This window comes from Elgaria multicarinata, chromosome 1 (genome assembly GCF_023053635.1).
Source record: "Elgaria multicarinata webbii isolate HBS135686 ecotype San Diego chromosome 1, rElgMul1.1.pri, whole genome shotgun sequence".
NCBI lineage: Eukaryota > Metazoa > Chordata > Lepidosauria > Squamata > Anguidae > Elgaria > Elgaria multicarinata.
The window spans coordinates 156,964,191-156,983,325 of NC_086171.1; the positions used below are offsets into that span (position 1 = coordinate 156,964,191).

Genomic DNA, 19,135 nt, shown 5'->3' on the forward strand with positions numbered 1-19,135 from the left:
CACCTCAAAGCTATCTGTGTATTTACTCCTATGTAGGTGTGCATAAGATTGCAGGCTTACACTCCTGACAGGCTGGCCTAACTTTAGCTGTGACTCCAGCCCACTGTGGAAGTGCGGTTTTGAAGTGTTACAAACCTAATTGGTTAAAAATGAATATAAAGCACCAACAAATGTTTAATCAGATAAACACTGGGAAGAAAAAGAAACTTGAAAAGCCTGTCTCAGTTCAGAGTCTGTGTATATATTATTTGATGAGTAATGCAAAACACTCCCTTATTCTCAGGCTTTCAGATGATATTATCAACCACTTGTAATCTTCCCATGTTTTCGCACTGCTCCTTCCAGCCTTTTTCTTACTGTAGAAAAACCGCAGGAAAAAAAGGAGGAAACAGCTGCACAATCCTTTCTGATTGTTAGCATGTAGAATCATCTATCTGGAAACAGATATTCTGTCTACCTTATCCCTTCCATCCTATGTGGCTCATGTTTCTGCCTGGCCTCTGCCTCCACCCTGTGTCTTAGTTTTACTGCAGTTCCAGTGTGTCTAGAGATAGATTGGGGGCTTTTGGAGTGTTGATTATTAGAAAGGATGCTGCAAAATGCACAGAACATATGTTGATGCCCACACATGGGAAGGAGCTATGTACAGTGGTGGCTGGTGGCTCCAATGTCAATTGGGCTGCGAATCTGGTCTGGGTTTCAGTCAGAACCAGTCAGAGCTTGACTGCACAGTGAGTATCGGAGTTCTGTTCACAATTGCACCATTTCATCCTTCACATGAAATGATATTTATGCTTCCAACTAACCCTTACAGCCTGTGCTTGGTAGAATCTAGTTTAGCATTGTCCATTTCACTGTGGAGAGAAATATTCTATTGCAATGGCTTTGTGCAGAGAACTAGCAGCCCTGGTTCTTGTTAGCTTTTCTGTATTTTCACTGGTTGTACAGTTTTGTTTGACTGACAGTTGGCTATTTTCATAGTGCTCAGCTCTAAATCCCTACTATGTGTTTGGTGCAATATGGTCAGATCCCTTATGCCAGCCTTCCTCAACCTGGGGCGCTCCAGATGTGTTGGACTGCATCTCCCAGAATGCCCCAGCCAGCTGGGGCATTCTGGGAGTTGTAGTCCAACACATCTGGAGCGCCCCAGGTTGAGGAAGGCTGCCTTATGCCAAAGGGGCTTTTCAGATGATCCGTGTGTGTGTGTGTGTGTGTGTGCGTGCGTGCACGCGTGCACATCTTTCCCCAAGCTGCACTTCTATTGTGCTGATGCAGGTTTTTTGCCACCATATTTATTACAGGGTGGGTGGGTGGCTTCCTTTTTCCATTCTCCTTTTCTAGGGGTGTGGGAATGGTGACAGTGCTTCTCTTCCTTATGATGCAATCCTGTGCATGTTTACTCAGAAGTACATCCTCTGTGTTCACTGGAGCTTAGTGTCTTTAGGGTTGCATCCTTAACACTGTAACAATGTGAGCCTGGAGAGCTTTGTTGGAAAGATGAAAGCAACAGCAAGCCTTACCAATTTCACTTTTGCTCCTTTAAATAAAAATGACAAGGCTCTCTCTAGGACAGGAAATGGAACGTGTGCTCTACTTGCCCTATGCTAGAATGCAAAGTTGCCTCTTCTGCAGCAAGACATTTCCCCTCCCTACTATGAAAGAGAGGGATTTGCAGGAGGATCATGCAAAAGAAATAATAGCACAGAATCCAAATCCTACCTAAGTGCAAAACAAACAGTGCTGTCTCATTTGCTGCTTGGCTTCCTGGTGTGGCAATTACAGCCAGTGTTTTCTGTGTGAACTGGATGGGAATTTGGGATCAGAGGAGGCAATACACATTTCCTAGGATGCACAAATTAGCATTGCTAAACTGCAGCAAAAGGGAATCTCTCGATTAAGTGGTATGAACCTACCTCTAGGCTGAGATACAGGAGACATGGAGACAATCTCCATCCGAATCTGTGTAGAGATGTGGCTTTTCCACAGACCTGTGGCTGTTCCGTAAATAAATACACTCCCATGTTTTTGAATGGATGTTGATGTTGTGGTGGTGGTGGTGGGAACTATCCCTTCTATTTAACACTGAAAATCAGAGTTTTCATGTTTGTTTCCTGGGGTTGTAAAACTGGGCTCTGTGTCCAAAGATGACATCAGAATAACCCTTTTTCATTACCCCTTAACTACAACACAGGTATTCCATGCAAACAACAGGGGGGAGGGAGAGTCTGGGAGGATGATCAGTGGACGGAGACCCCTGCTATAGACCTAGAACCTCATTTTTTCACGTTTCAAGCCTTATTTTTCCATTACTATGCCACCATTCATAAAATCTTATCCTAGAAACATGGTGTGTGAGGCAGTAATTCCAAACCTATGTACTGGGAAATAACTTCCAATGGTCTCAGCAGCATTTAAGTATGTATGTAGAAGATTAGGCTTTAGGTATATTCTCATGCAAAGCACATAGAGCCTTTCTACATGATGTTTTTATTGTGCACTCATGATTACTCACTCATGGTACTATGCAAGTCCTTCACACAACATTGTCATCTTCCAGGGCCTCTCCCATGCTTTGCAAAACCCATTATTGTGGGTTTTGTTTAGACGCAGCCTTCCTCAACCTGGGGTGCTCCAGATGTGTTGGACTGCATCTCCCAGAATGCCCCAGCCAGGGAGATGCAGTCCAACACATCTGGAGCGCCCCAGGTTGAGGAAGGCTGGTAGAGGGAGGAAAGTCTGGTATATCCTGAATGGCACTATGAAACGCTTTGTGTATTTGCACAATTCTGCTATACTACAGCACCATCTTATGGCTGTACAATAAAACATATTGAATGACAGAGAAAGAAAACCCCTGGAAAAAAGCATAGGTAAAGGAGCTAATCTTAATCTCTCATTGAATCTGGAAGCAGAAATCCCAGTGTGGGATAAAAGCCACATGTAGAAATTCCCCAACTGCTCAAGCCTAACTAGGTTTACTCAGAAGCACAGAGCACAGAAGTCACTGGGTCTCACAATCCTAAGAATACCTATTTGGAAATAAATCCACTGAAATGAAACTTACTTCTGAGTCATCAGTGTTTGTGGGAATGTGAATGCAATCTAGAACTAAATGTCGAAGTGAGTATTTCCCAGTACTGTTAAGTATGAACCACAAAACGTGGTGTCCTCTCAAAACCTATGACAAGGTTTTGTGCTGTCCACCCATATCCAGTTGGGTCCCTTTTTACCCATTTGCTGGTAAAAAGCCCCACCCCCACCCCATTTCTATTAGAACAGATCCGAGTTGAAGCATGTGGATTTGCTTGCCATTCCATCTAGCAGAGAACATATGTTTACAGTTAGATATTAAACACCTGGATAGTTTTCAGTGTGGTGTATATAAGTAACTACAAAATTATGTAATCAAATTTCAGAAGTATAACCTAGCAAAACTAGTTATTGTGGTTGTAAGGGATGGGTGAATGGAACTGGGACTGGCCTGTCTTTTAACGTGTTAATTTTATTGTTATGGTTCATAGGAAAAGGGAGATAAGCGGCCCAGCTGCATGGGGGAGACTGGTGAAGCCAGGAACCGCTTGAGGCATGTCCGTCCGGCCTTGAGAGACATTAACATCTCAGGCGGAGGTGTGAAAGATCTACATATGAAAAGCCAAGGGGAGGGGGGAAGGAGTTGGAGAAAAGAAACTATAAAATATACTTTGTGGGGGGAGTTCAGCGCGGCTGGCTGACTCCAAGGCTGGGTGATGTATGAACTGTAGTTTTTAGTTTTCTGGCTTGCTTTTTCTGGGTTCTAATAGTTTTAGTATGCTAATCCCATGTAACCTACCCGTTTCCAAATAAATAGTCTTAAACCTCCAAATTGTGAGCTGTGAGCGTTTGTTCTGGGGATCTGTGCTAAATCCAGTCCAAGGGCCGGCTTTTGCTGGTGCGTGCTTCCTTTACAGTGGTGTGAAAGCAAAAAGTCAAGTACGGTATGAGCACAATTAGGTGCACCTGAAAGATACAGCCCAGCAACAAGTCCAAATTCAATATACATCACAGGAGAAAACAGACCCAAGTGGAGAATATTTCCCATATAAATCCTACGAATGTTTACTTCTTCCAAAGATCCCTGCCCACCTCTATCCTGCTTCTCATTCGGAGGTTTCAGTTTTCATGTAATATTGGTAGATCAACTCGTAAATGTTCGAACATCCCTCATTTCAAGCTGTTTTCTCCCTGTTTGTCTGGACCTCCGTCCTTCATTTTAGAGCTACACAGCAGAGGAGGGGGGAAAGGGAGGAGACAGATGAGCTTGTCTGTAACACAAAAGCTGGAAAAAGAAACCTAGCCCCACGGAGGACATTTATAGTAAAACATACAAGCTTCACCCAAAGGAGCTATGCACTGCAGCCATTTCCGTTCCCTGTAAATGTATGGAGGAGGAAATTAGAAATGACTGTATTGGTGGTTTTCCTGTGAGACTTCCAGTTCCTGATTACAGTTGGTACAATCCTCCACATGCAAGGTAAGAGCAATGGAAATACACTGAAAATAATTTTAAAATGCAAATAAAGCAAACAGGGCTAGAGGCTTCTTTTTACTGCATTATATAAAAATGGAATAATTGCTGCACAATGCCTTCTAATTGTTATCAGTGCTAGGAGCCCGTGTCTGGAAACACCCCCTCAGTGCTTTCCATGGGCACATACTTTCCATGGAAAAGATCACAGCTTCAATCCCAGGAATCTCCAAGTGGGCAGGTGGGGTGGGAGGGGGGAGAAATCCCATCTAGAAAACTGAAGAGTCATTGAAGGCCAGGCGTGAGCAACTTGTGGCCGTACAGATGTTGTTGGTCTGTAAGTCCTATCAACCCCCTAGCCAGCCCCCTAACCAGTTGTGAGGGATGCTTTGGATTGTAATTGAGCAACAAGTGGAGGCCACAGCTTGCTACCCCTGTTGCAGTGATGGCTGGGGGATTCCCTCAGCAAAGGAGTTGCAGGCTGAAAAGGAGCAGCTCCGAACAACAGCTGAGATGCCGCATTTTGCACTAGCTCCAGCTTCTGAAGCAGCCTTAAGGGCAGCCCCACATAGAGTGAATTGCAGTAATCTAGTCTTGAGGTTACTAGCACCTGTACCACTGTGGCCAGGCTATCGCTCTCCAGGAGAGGCCATACTTGGCGAACCAGCCATAGCTGGTAAAAGGCACTCTGAGCTGCCATGGCCACTTGGGCCTCCAGCAACAGTGATGGATCTAGTTCAACAGTTTTGGAGGGCACCAGGTTGAAGAAGGCTGACTGACCTAGATAACCCAATATTCTGATTTGGTCTAAGGCTGTTTCCTATGTTCATACCTATCATTTATGTTCGAAGGCACAAAAAATGCTGTCCTTGGTTCTGGATTTATTTTTCATTGATTGCACTCCTTCTGGCCTTACCAAATACACAGAGGGTGTCACTGGGAATGCTACCTCAGCTTCACTGGGATTGAATTGTTGAGTACTAGAAGGCCAGGTGTTACTGTCCTTCCTATTGAACATCTACATAAACTGCTGGGAACCTGTTTGCTGTAGTCTTTTCAGTTGCTTTATATACAGTGTAATATATTTAGAAATATTGTATATAAATTATATTTTAAAAATTAAAGGCTTTCCTTTGTTGCAAGTGTCTTGAAAGCATTTTATCCTTTGTGACAAATAGTAGAAAACAAGTTACACACATGTGCAGGGCTCCCCCCCCTTTTTTTTTTTTTTTTTGCTTTTAAAAGCTATTAGACAAGCAGAAATTCAACAGGCCAGTGGATACAGCAGTGGGAAAGGGTTGCACTTGTTGAATTTCTACCAGATATATGACACAGGAAGCCTCCCAAAATACTTATATTCAAATAAATTCTTGGTGGGCCTTTGCATCCTTCATATGAAACCACTGCTTCAAGTCTGGCAGGTTACAGATAAAAAACATCCACTCCCTTAAGGACTTTTTTGAAAGTCTCCATTTCATTTTCTGGCCCTTCTAACTGCCCAACTATGCTCCTTGTTTTCATATATTGAGGAGTTCTCAGAATAAGGAGTGACACGTTGGCCTAAATTCTAATCATTGGATAGCATTACTCAGGTTAAGACTGAGAAGGGAATTGGATATAGGCAGATGCCTTATCCATTGGTCCTTCTATCTAGCTCAGTATTGTTTGCATTGTACACTTTGTTGTTGTTTATTCGTTCAGTCGCTTCCAACTCTTCGTGACTTCATGGACCAGCCCACACCAGAGCTTTCTGTCGGCCATTGCCACCCCTAGCTCCCCCAAGGTCAAGTCTGTCACCTCCAGAATATCATCCATCCATCTTGCCCTTGGTCGGCCCGTCTTCCTTTTGCCTTCCACTTTCCCTAGCATCAGCCTCTTCTCCAGGGTATCCTGTCTTCTCATTATGTGGCCAAAGTACTTCAGTTTTGCCTTTAATACCATTCCCTCAAGTGAGCAGTCTGGCTTTATTTCCTGGAGTATGGACTGGTTTGATTGTACACTTTACAGTACAGCAATTTTCCAGGACTTTCTCAGCCCACCCTGGGATGAATCTGGGAACTTCCAAAATACACCTCCTTAGTGCCTTTTATCTTTATAAACAAACAAAAATTAAACTCGTACACTGAGTACCCACGTTTAACTTCTTCTCGTTTTGTCATCTTTTGCCCCCCACTCACTAACATATCCCTAACCTTGCCCGTTGCATTTACATTGATTCCTATGCACTCCCCCCATGCTGCCCCGCATATGGAGGAGTCTACTCAGAACCGGAAGTGAAGGCTGTGTTGAACTCTTTTTTCGTTATTTATCTCGTCGCTTCTTTCAACTAAAGGTCCTTAGACCTTTAAAGATGCCTTAGACTGACGCTTCCTTTGTCTGCAGATATGACTTCCGGGTTCCTTTCGACACCACCCACGGAGGGTAAACGGGGACTCCAAACCACCCCGGTGACGTGAATGACTTTCACTTTCCTCGCTCTATGGTCACCAACAAGTAAGGTAGAGTGGCTTCTGGAAATGACGTTGTGAGGCGGAAGTTGCGTAGCAGGATAGCGGTGTTGTTGAGGGGGCGGGGGTGCTTGAAGAAGGTTTCCGCAAGTATGTGAACGGCTGGGTGTGGAGAGACCTTGTGGCCGAGTAGCGGGAATGGGTGGCCGGCAAAGGGCCCTGACTAGGGATAAAAGATGTGCTGGATTGCAACTCCCATCAACCCCAGCCAGGATGACCTATGGAGTTGCAGTCCAATACATCTGGAAATCGACAGGTTGGGGAAGACTGCTCTATCTTGTTCCTTGTCTGTCTGTCCATGCTGGCTAAGGCTGATGGGAGTTGTAGTCCCACACTTGGACTACAGTTAGATGATGGCTGGAATAGCCAGTGTGGCGTAGTGGCTAAAGTGTTGGACTGGGAGTCAGGAGATCCGGGTACTAGTCCCCACTCGGCCATGGAAACCCGCTGGGTGACTTTGTGCCTGTCACAGACTCTCAGCCCAACCCTCACAGGGTTGTTGTTGTGAGGATAACATAGAGAGGAGGAGGATTATGTATGCCGCCTTGGGCTCCTTAAGGAGGAAAAAAGGTGGGATATAAATATAGTAATAATAATAATATAATAGAGGGAGGAGGAGTGGGGCCTAAGCAGATTTTGCCCAGCTGTCTTCCCCTTGCACTGGTGTGTTGCAGCTTTTCCGTCTTCCTTTGCGTAGCTGAAGATTTTTGCATTTCCTGAACCAAGAAGGGGGGGGCAGGCTAGAAGTCATGCAGTTTGTTGTTGTTTTTAATTAAAGTCTGGTGTAGGAAAGGAGACTGAGTTGGATCAGTACTGTGGTTGTGGTGGGGGCTTTAAACCATTGCCCCCACCTCAGTCTCAATCCGAGTCACACACCCACACACCCACGCTTGCTCTTCACAATGGGAGGAAAGTTATTATTGGGAAGAAGCCTGTATATAAATCACTATGTGTGATCATCACGCTCATGGGAATTCGTGTATGCAGCATATTATAAGTATCTCGGATTGAAACACTGCAGTGCCAGAGTAGGAGTGACCATCAGGCAAGTAGGTTGCCCCCTTCCTCATATGCTCCACTCCTGTGATTACTTGAAGGAAAGCCACTTTTCATGTATTTTGAGTGCTTATCCTCATAAATCAATGTATGCAAAGAACACTGCTTCATGGGCCTCACTTCTGTCTATTGGGGACAGAATAGAGGTGAGGAAGAGAACTTTGCAGCTGGAAAATTGCTGATAGATTCTTCCAAGCCATTGACATGCCTCTCTCTGATTAGTTGGACAAGCAGATCTGCAACATGGAAGGGAGCCATTTTTCAGTCATAGAGGCCTTGTGCTTTTGGCAGCTATCTGGTAGGAAGAAGTTCAGCATGTTAAATTTTCCCATTGTTTCATCTCCATGCCAGCCAAAGCTGCACCAGTTGCATATTTGGCAGTCATATGGCTCCTAAAAGCAATTAGGCCTGTCATTCCAGACTTAAAGGTAATAGGGGAAAAGAGGTGACAAGCCTGCACACTTCAGGGCACGTGAGACCGGTTTCCCATTATTATCCACTGCTCAGTAAACACAAGTCGGCTAGCACCTGGAAATTATAACTGAATCATGAACTGGAAATTAAAATAAGGCTGTAATCCTAACCATGTTTACTTGAAAAGTAATTCCATAAAAATCAATAGGATGTACTTCAGAGAAAATGTTCTTAGGTTTGGGAGTATTAATCTGAAATATACTGCTATTTCTCTTCCAAAAACCTAATGTGTGGCAAGACTTTCCTGCAAGGCACTTTCCCCTTTTGCTCCCCCCCCCACCATATTTCCCTCCCTGTTGCCAGCATTGTAATCTATGCATGGTTTTCATGGTTTTTCTTACACTACAGTGCTTCAGTGGTGTAGGCAGTGTGTAATATATGAGAAGCCCATCTTTGCTTGCCTCAGTTTGGCAAAGTGTATGACCCTCCCATCTCTTCCTCAATTCCCATGTGCCACAATACTGACATTGGTAATTTATTTCCAGCTCCTTTGTGGGTAGCTGCACATTTCCGTATTTACATTACTGAGTTATATCTGTGTGAATCAGAGCTTTACCTCCCTTCCAATGGGTCTGCGAACTAATAGGTTCAGAGCTAGTGAAGTTCAAGGACACAACTTCTTGCCTCTCTTCTCATGGTAGATTACTTGGTGTGGGACCTAGTTGACTCTCTTTTGCTCTGTTTGTAGCCTGGCCACGTAGGAACATGGCAACCCAAAGCTCCACATCCCTGCAAGATTTGATCCGGGAAGATTTTTTGACCTGCAAAATCTGCTACGACCTGTATGTGGTGCCCAAAATCTTGCCGTGCCTGCATAGCTACTGCCATGGGTGCCTGGAGCCCCTGGTGGAGAATGGGACCTTGCAGTGTCCTGAGTGCCGTCTGCAGACGGGGGTCCCGGAAGGTGCTGCTGGCCTGAAGACCAACTTCTTCATTAATGGTCTCTTGGAGCTGTTCCAGATGAAGCACAACAAGGACCTTGAGTGTACAATCTGCTCTACTACTCAGAAAGTTGTGGCTGCCACCTCTCGTTGCTTGGATTGCAAGGATTTCTTGTGCCAGATGTGTTCCCAGGGCCATTGCTGCTCCCGCCTCACTCTGCACCATAAAGTGGTGAACCTGGAAGAGTTCCTGGCTGGGCACTACGACACTGAGGTGAGATTCATGCAAGAATTGTGCTGCCAGGGTCACCCGCAGGAGGCGCTCCGTTTCTTCTGCGATACCTGCAGCGTGCCCATCTGTAGGGATTGCCGCATGTTGGACCATTTCCAGCACAAAGTGGTCTCCATGACCAGTGCGGTGCAGCGGGAACGGCCCTCCGTAGAGGAGCTGATCAAGAGCCTGCAGAGAACAATTACTGGCATCTCTGAACAAGAGAAAGCTGTGGAAGAAGGGATGGACAAATTGAAAGCGGAAGGAGAGTGGGTCAAGGAGAGAATCTGCAATTATGTAGAAGACATCATTACTTACATCTTTGCTCAGAAGGAATCTGCTTTGGCCAAACTGAATGTCTTCGTAACTGAGCAGTTGGAAGGGTTTTGCCTGGCGCGAAAAGAGCTGCAGATTCAGAAGGACAAAGCCGTGAGCACTCAGGTGTTTTCTCAGCATGTCCTCTGTGTAGGGAAGGACTATGAGATCCTCTATTTGGAAGGGATGATCAGGAATAGGGTGGAGGAGCTTCAGGCACACCAGCTGCAGCAATTCTCAAGCCAGATCCCGGAGCTGGCCATTGCCTGGGATGAGCCCCAGCAACTCTCGGAAGCTCCTCTTTTCAGTTTCGTGTTTCCTGGGGATCCACCAGGAGGAGATGAGCAACATTTGGAACTAGGCAGCCAGTCACTCACATCTCTTGGTGAGGAGAGCGGGGAGGTTACTGATGCTCTTTCTGATGCAGACTCCTGTGTGAGCAGATCGGGCTCCTCCACTGGCTACTGGATAAAAGCTGAGTATGGTTATAGCTTTGATTTGGATCCATCCTGCTTCAGGAAAGAACCCAATATCACTGGGGTTGCTGTTGTGCCTCACACCGGCCTTGTTCTCCTTTTGGATCAGGCCAACGATGAGATCAAGCAGTATAGCCCCGGTGGTCAGTTCCAGGGAGTGATTCCTCTGCCCATTCCTGATGCTGACTCTGTCTTCTGTGGCATCTGCGTCTGTGGAGAGGTCCTGGCCTGTTCTTCAGAGACTCACCTTTTTTTCCTGACCCTTGATGGCCTGTTCCTGCGTAAATTGCAGATGAGAGGCTCCGAGACCTCCTATGCCCTCACCTCGTATCGGGACTTCTATGTGGCTGTGAGCGAGGGAACTCTCTGTTCCATCTCTTTGTACAACCCATCTGGGCTGTGCGTTGGCAGAGTCCAGCCAGAGAGCTATCATGGGGGGAAGTTCCTGTTCATTGCGGTGAATAGCTGGGAGGAGTTTGTTGTTTCAGACTTCATCAAAAAACAGATTGTGATCATGGAGAAGTCTGGGCTGGTTCTGAATGTGCTGAAACCTTCAACTTCACTGCTGATAAAGCCATTCAGTGTATGTGTCGACGAAGACAGGAACATTTTTGTGGTCGATCAGTTCAAAGTGATCCGGTTCTCCTCGGATGGTGGGACTGGGAAGGTGGTGCTGAGTGGCCAGGGTCAGCCGAGAAGACCTAGAGTCTTGGCCATTGATAATGAGAACCTCATTTTAGTGAGAGAAGATGGAAGCACTGATGTCTATTACCTATAGTTTGCTATTGCTTGTCAGAGTATGAACCAAGTGCCTAATTGTGCGGGTGCTGAGCCCCCTTGCTGGCAAGACGCCAGAGTAGTCCCACACTGTTGTGTCCACTAGATATTAGGATGGACTTTACTAGAGCCAAGACTGCTGGCCAGGATCAGACTCTAGGTCAGAAGTGCTGCTGCAGTCAAAGGAAATGTGCATTGCTGAAGGCTTCCTGCTGTGCCTAATGATGTTAGTGCCTGACCTGGGAATAACAGCAGTAGAGCAAGACCTTCATTGGCCTTTAAGCTATGCTTTGCATTCGCACAAGAGCTCTGATCTTGACTTTGCCCGGACCTCTAGTGTCTGCTGCTCCGATCTGTACTTCAGACTACAGTCCTGCTTCTTTTTTGGAACCAACATTCCTATCTTCTCTGACATTGGGTGCTGGTGGCGCCAAATATTGTGGGAACACAAGCAAGTTTGGCCTTTGTTCGTTGAGCAATAGACGACATTCCTTTTCCAGCTGAATGTGTAGATTCCAGGCGTCAGGGTTGGTGCAGAGGATTTATAGATTTGTAGAGACTATGTAGGCTTATTACATTCCATTTCCTCCACCTGCTGCTGCTATGGGGCAGGAAGAATTGTGTGTTGCTGTTGGTTGGATTTGTTTGGGGATGCGATGGAGCATCCTGACTAATTTGAACTGGGCCTGATGGTGATGTCTGCAGATGTTAATTTTCCTTGAACACCAACATAGATTCCTTGTGTCTTTTGTTTTTGGAAATGAGGATGTGCATTTTCACATGCATACCTCTCACCACAAGTGTGGATGCTTTTGCATAGCTCCCGCGTATCCATACAGTTGTACCTTTTCTATATATTTTTTTCACTTACGTTGCATATTCACTCTCTGCCTAGCAACTATGCCATCTTTGTAGTTGACTCCATTTGGGAACTTGTTGAGATGCTCAGACCAGGCACAATGCATTCTAGGATTGGAAGTAAGAGATATAAAGGACCAGCTCTAGGGTGTCTCCTCTCTAGGATGTCTCCTCTGTAACTCCTTTTTTGAGGCGCACAACTCAAGATGCATGCACAAGCCACTTAAGAATGGCTTTACCCAAATCTAGTCACTACAGAGAAACTTGGATGATCAGTAGTCAGAGTTGGTACTGTCTAGTCTTTCTGCAGTACATTGAAAATTCTATATACCCCACTTCCTACTTGCATACCAAGGCTGCATTTATAACTGTTTTTAAGGACACACACTTGAATTCTCAAGATTACTTTCTGGAGTTACTCATATTGGAAGGGCCCCTTACTGCTGTTCTCTTCACGCAAGGCCAGGATGGTGCCTACAGGTTGCTCTCTGAGCATTTGACCAAGGCCTAAGGTGCACATTTCCCTGGGGCTTCTGTGCCTGGCAATGCTGACTGTCTTTGCATTTTCTGGGGAAAGAGGACACAAACCTGATCCAATGTTTTCTGTAAGTCCGGTTCTGCTTCACCAGTTAGACCCCAGTTCCACAGTGAGCCTTTTTTTTTCACCCTTCACTAATCCTGCAGCTAAGCTGGGACACTGAGCTTCCTTAGGGTAGGAATGTGTCAGACTTTCCAGATATTATGGCAGCCTTGTTTATATACAAGGAGCAGTGGGCTAGATGCATCAAAGCAGCTGAGGCCAAGAAGTGGAGCCATTTTGGAACCTTTGTACCAGCTTTCTCCAACTTGGTGCCCCTCCAGATGTGTCAGATTAAAACTCCCATAATTCCCAGACAATGGCCATGCTGTCTGGGAATAATGGGAGTTGTAATCCAACACATCTGGAGGGCACCAGGTTAGGGAAAGCCTACTTTATATTTTGTCTTTCTGCCTCTCCTGTTGTGCTCTCCACCCCACCCCCGCCTTCCTTTTATCTGATCCATGCTGTTGCAGAAATGAAGGGGAGCAAAGGGAGCCCTTTGCCGGATGCCATTTTATGCCTCATAAGTAGCCATGGACAAGGATGCTCCCTCTTGTATAGCTTTATTGCACTTCGTGTTCTCTCTTAAGAAGAAGTTGACACATTTTAGTGCATGCTTTTGATATTAATAAAATGATATTAATGGCTATTTATGGTTCTTCTACTCATCACAAACCATGACTTATCAGCACTGTTTTCAACATAGAGCTATTTTGAATTTGATGGAAGTAGGTCAACTTTATGCCTCTTTAGCCCATGCCTGAAGATACCAGTTGAATTGTGAATATTAATAGGGATTTAAGCCTCACAGTGTGAGTTGAGTAGAAGATACTTCTCTACATTGTGTTCAATGCCTATTGTTGTTCCTTTTTTGGTATGCATGCCTAGAAGCTGGAAAACAAGGAGTGATTTGTATGCTAATCTCCCTTCTCTGTATACATATTTATTTATTTCAAAAATTAAACAAACAACCCCAAGTAGTGCATCCAGTTTATACATTTTTATAGATTTAAACACTTTTAAAATTCTAGAATTTAAAATTTATAGCATATATTAAAATGTGAAATATTTTGGTATAAAACACCAGCTTCAGCGTTTCACATTTTTAAATTGATTAAATTTATTTATTTTATTATTGCATTTATATCCCACCTTTTTTCCTCCAAGGAACCCAAGGCAGCATACATAACCCTCCTCCTACTCTCCATTTTATCCTCACAACAACCCTGTGAGGTGGATTGGGCTGAGAGAGTGTGACTGGCCCAAAGTCACCCAGTGGGTTTCCATGGCTGAGTTGGGTCTAGAACCCGGATCTCCTGACTCCTAGTCCAACACTTTAGCCACTACATCACACTGGCTCTCAAAAATTGTTTGTTTATATATAACATTTTTAAACATTAAAGGTTATAAAATTTTAAATTTTAGAATTTTAAAATCTATAACATTTTATAAACTGGATGTGCTACATGTGGTCATTCGTTTCCTTTTTGGAGTGCTGTATCATATGCATTGCAATTGCATGGCCTGCATATTGATTTATTACATTTATATCTTGCCTTTCTTCCTTCATAGAGCACCAAGTGGTGTATACAGGGTCCCCCATGGTGTCCCATCCAGGCAATCACCAGCCCCAGACTAGGTTAGCTTCAGAAAAGTTGCTGCATTATGTGCCATAGCTTGCCTACAACAACTGGCAGAGGTGCTCCAAGTTTTCAAGCAGAGATCTCTAGTGATGCCTTGAACCCAACCTGCAACGTTCTGCTTGTACAGTGGGGGTGCAGGACCCCTTTCAGCCTGAGGGCCACATTCCACTTCAGAGAAGCTCTGGAGGGCACTTTCTGGTGGTGAGCAGAGACAAGGGCAAAGGAGGGGAGGTGAATGGCAAGCCAGCATTCTCTGCAATTCTTGAGGATCTTCTTATGCAATTCCAGCATGAAAAAGAGTTGCAACTTTGGCTTCCCACTGATTTTGTAAGGTGTAAGAACAGAAATGTGACTTTGGAGCATTAGACTTTCAGAGAGGGAGATGTTTGCCTCAAGGTTTAACCATCCACAGCTGCCACCATTGTTTCTTTGCGGGCGTGGGAGCAGAACCTGGATGGTACTTGCTGTGTGGCGCCTGATAAAGAAGGGTTTATGGAAACGTGGGCAAGTTGGGATGGGAGGAGCAGAAGCAAACCTGCTAACTTCTCCACTAAGGTGTCCTGGCTATGACAGTAGCTGGAGAGTAGATACACTTAAGCTCATAGGTCTGGACCTTGAACCAGCTTGGTGAGTAAGTGACTGCAGCCTTTACTCCTAATAGGTGAAGCAACAAGCTGTTACCATTCCTGTATTTTATTTCACATTGGTTTTCAGTGCACACAGATGAATCAAAATGAGATTTGAAAGGGTGACAGGCTGACCCAAGCAACACCACCTCTTCCCTAGATCCAGCATCGTGGGGGCTATCAGAGTCTCTAATTAATTAGATGAATGTAGCCTGCTACTTTATACTACAACTGAGAAAAAAAGGTGGGGAGGTGTCCTTGGGACGTCTTCATCTGCAAGAAATCCCCACCCTGGTTCACCAACATAGTGTTCCATATATGCCTCATTTTCCTACTTGCACTGCTGAAAAAGTCGACAGATGTTGCATTTGTAATGGAAAAGACAAACGTATGCATTTGTGTCTAACTTACATTAATTAATCTGAATGCACAATTCAGATCTCCTGTTCAGCAAAGTCAGTATGCACATATACGGCTTGTGTTTGGTAGAAAGACAAAATGGTGAAGGTGTAGCCTCAACCTTACCATTATGTGATCATGAAGGGCCCTTTCATGCCTCTCTTCATACCATAAACCTTTCACTGAGCCTATCCCATGTCAGCTATAGCAAGCACTGCTTGTGTAGCATCAAACCCAAGGCAGAAGCTGCTCATTCCTGGGCACCTTCATGAAGCAGGGCTTACTCCCACCTGAAGATACGAATTACGTAGGTCAAGCTAAATAGCACATGTACTTATACAATGTTGCAGGGGGAAACTACAAATTACGTGTAGGTGCAGTGGTTGAGTTGTATCCCTTGTTACTCCTACTTAGAGTAGACATATTGAAATGAATGGGACCTAAGTTAGACTAACATTGGATGCAACCGATTGACATAGGTCAAGCAGCACCCATTGATTTTGTCTAGAGGAGGAGCCCCCAATATTTTGTGTCCAGTGGACACATTTGGAATTTTGATAAGTGTGTCATGAACACTCTCACACAATGACAGACATGGTGGGCATGACGAATCACAAAATATCACCATGCCAGCCTCTTGTGTTTATTTTAACAATTTTTTAAAAAATCAGGAGGGGCAGAGAGCCTGGTGAGTGCTAAGGGAGGTGTCTGAGAGCCCATTGGTGGCACACTGGGGATCCCACCTTTGGGGTAGCAGGGAGTGGATAGACATGGCAAACACACTAGGCTGAATGGAAACCACACATGTTCTCACACACTCATCAGAACCAGGGCAAGATAATCCCTTACATATACCACCAGCCCTAATGATTTCCACTGCATAGATCTATTTGCACAGTTAAGCAAACTAGATATTATTCACCCCTGCCCAGAGAAGTAGCCTCCTCTCCATACCAGTTCCATTTGTCATTCATACATACATGCCAGTCACACATATATTGATGCTTCTGGATGTGTACACCCAATCTTTTCTCCTTCTATAAATGTTAGGTAGTCTGGTTTCTAATCCCAAGTAGCCGGGGGCATTCAGCTCAGGAAATATTGCACTTGCCCATCCATCCTCTATCCAGTGCCAATGGCGAGTAGTAATAGTGTTTGCTTAGCCAACCTCCTTAACCTGCAGGCTAGGAAGATAAAACACTTTGGAAAGATGCTCTGTATAGCTTAGTTATCCTTCTACCGATGTACATAGATTGGTCAGAACAAAATGGTGTGCATGCCATGATCCTGACAATCATGCCGCAAAGATTCATAATCAGCGCCATATTTCATTTCTGGAGAATTGCAGCTTAATAAGTGGGGGCAATGCTTGGTGATTTCTCAGAAACCAAAGTTGAGGCCGAGCTGGATTTTCAGTGAAACTGGTGTGAGAGAATGACTCCTCACCCATCCAAATTCCAAACCTTCTAGTCCAGCCCTCCCCCAAGCTGGTGCCCTCCAGATGTTTTGGAGTACAACTCAAAGGGCCTGTTCAGACGACACTTCAGGCTCTGTAGTTAGCGAAACTGGTTCTCTGGGTTAGCACTAACCATACGCCATGCTATTGCACACACTTTAAGCCACAGTTAGAGTCGCTAACCCTACTACAAACGGTCCAACTGTGGTTAGTGAGTGAGCAGGGTTTAGTAAAACGCATTGTACCTTAAACCCTGCTGCTTAATCAAAAGCCTTAACCAGTAGAGTGTTTAAGGTGTCTTCTGAACAGGCCCAAAGAATTCCTGATCATTGGCCATGCTAGCTGAGGCTGATGGAAGTTGAAATCCAAAACATCTGGATAGTACCAGATTGAGAAAGGCTGTCCCAGTCCCTTATGATAATATTGTGGGTTCAGAAACTATTTCTTGGAATGATGGCTACTTTTTCCTCCAATGGAACAAAGAGACAAAGTCTTCCAATGTTGCATGTGGTTTTATTCCAAGAAGTAGCCCTATGCATTTGGACCCTGAGTATGGGCTGCCTTCAAGGGTTAGGTTTTCGTTTTATATAAATGCCTGCAAAGATCTCTGAAAAAGATAGACATATATATAAAAAACCCTAACCTCTAAAGAAGGTCCATACTCAGGACCGAAACACTTAGAGCCACTTCTTGGAATAAAACTACATATATGTTTCCAACCTCCTGAGTCTTTGTCCCGTTATCCCACTGGATCATAGAGTCATAGAATAGTAGAGTTGGAAGGGGCCTATAAGGCCATCGAGTCCAACGCCCTACATATATGTTTCCAACCTCCTGAGTCTTTGTCCCGTTATCCCACTGGATCATAGAGTCATAGAATAGTAGAGTTGGAAGGGGCCTATAAGGCCATCGAGTCCAACGCCCTACATATATGTTTCCAACCTCCTGAGTCTTTGTCCCGTTATCCCACTGGATCATTTTGCAGATTCTCTCCAGTTTTGTTTGACCCTATTTTTCCTTCATCCACACTTTTCTCTCCCAGCGTTCAATAGTGCCGTTGTGGTCCTTGGCCAACGAGCCCAGGCTGCTCTTGTGGCACCGCCACAACTCTGCCGTGGAGATTCTGTCCTGTTGCTAAGTTCTGGTCGGAACACGGCTGCTGGGTCAGGCCGGTCCATGCGAAGTAAAGTGCAAATGCCTGTTCAATGTCAAGAGTTCCACTGTATGGCGAACGGATGCGACCACCAGCCCACTGGCTCCAGGGTTAAATAAGATTTGCCATGCTGGAGGTCGCAGGGATCCACGGGTCGGCCGCCACGCGTCCCGATATGGTGAAGAAGGAACTGCGGTTGCCAGCGTCCTGGGTCCGAGGTGCAGCCGGACAGCAGGAAGTCCACATCCAGTACAGGAGGAGGCTGAGCAGGAGGATGCCCCCAGAGGCTGTGAGCACAATGCCACTGATGAACATGCTGGCAAAGGGGCGTGGAGGAGTGGGGCTGCTGGCACCGCCGCCGGTGGAGGAAAGCGCTGTGAGGACCGTGCCGCACACCAGCAGCACCAGGGCCGTCACCAGCAGCACGGCGCAGTCGGAGGCGCCGCCGCTCTTCAGCAGCTCCACCTGCTCCCGGCTGCGGATGCAGTTCATGTCCTGGATGGCGGAGCTCAGCAGCTGCTTCAGCAGGACCAAGAGTGCCAGCAGGCAGAGCGTGGTGCCCACCGCCAGCCTCCACTCTCCAGAGCGGCTGCTGGTGCTGTAGAGCATGGCAATGCCCCCCACCCCGCAGGCCAAGATCAGGGCCACAGCCACCCCGTAGCAAACCAAAGACTTTCTGGGCTCCTGGAACCACCACAGCTCCACGTGTTCCTCCAGGATATTCCTCTGGATCTGGCCAGGGTTGGCCTGGGGCCTGGGTGCACCCAAGCGCTCCAATTCAGGCATGGTGGACAAAGCAGCAGCTCACACACAAAGAGGAGAATGAAGATGCGGATGCCGCCTTGGCTGGCAGTTAGGGCCACAGCAAGCCGAGTGGGTGGGACATTTCCCTCAAGGGCGGAGCTGGCAACCGTCTCACTTGGTTCCTGTGAGAGTGGCCAATAGCAGAGTCAGAAGGGAACAGCCATCGCTTAGTCTGCTCTCTTGGAAGCACTTAGAGTACAGCCGAGAAAAGTTTTAGGACTCGTCTGTTGGAGGTAGAAGATGGCGGAACTTGCTCCAGGGTCTCGTAGCTCACTCGCTTCCAAGCTCACCAGATCCCAGACCTTGACCTGAGAAGGAAACGTCAACAGAAGGTTATGGGATGAAGATTACTTCT

General features: G+C 45.8%; 2 protein-coding genes across 3 annotated transcripts; one reads left to right on the forward strand and one right to left on the reverse strand.

The window, feature by feature from the left end:
• The first annotated feature begins 7,497 nt into the window (after positions 1 to 7,497).
• LOC134408131 (E3 ubiquitin-protein ligase TRIM56-like) lies at positions 7,498 to 13,400 on the forward strand. 2 transcript variants are annotated; one of them, XM_063140245.1, is made up of 2 exons: positions 7,498 to 7,581; positions 9,230 to 13,400. In XM_063140245.1, exons 1-2 carry the CDS (start codon positions 7,545 to 7,547, stop codon positions 11,260 to 11,262), a joined length of 2,070 nt encoding a protein of 689 aa, XP_062996315.1. In that variant the 5' UTR covers positions 7,498 to 7,544; the 3' UTR covers positions 11,263 to 13,400. The 2 variants fall into 2 exon arrangements, with proteins under 2 accessions (XP_062996315.1, XP_062996322.1); XM_063140252.1 differs by lacking the exon at positions 7,498 to 7,581 and adding an exon at positions 8,391 to 8,495.
• Positions 13,401 to 18,087: 4,687 nt separating this feature from the next.
• On the reverse strand, positions 18,088 to 18,770 carry TMEM125 (transmembrane protein 125). Its single transcript, XM_063118691.1, has one exon. The coding sequence runs from the start codon at positions 18,760 to 18,762 to the stop codon at positions 18,088 to 18,090; it is 675 nt and encodes a 224-aa protein (XP_062974761.1). The 5' UTR covers positions 18,763 to 18,770.
• Positions 18,771 to 19,135: the final 365 nt, after the last annotated feature.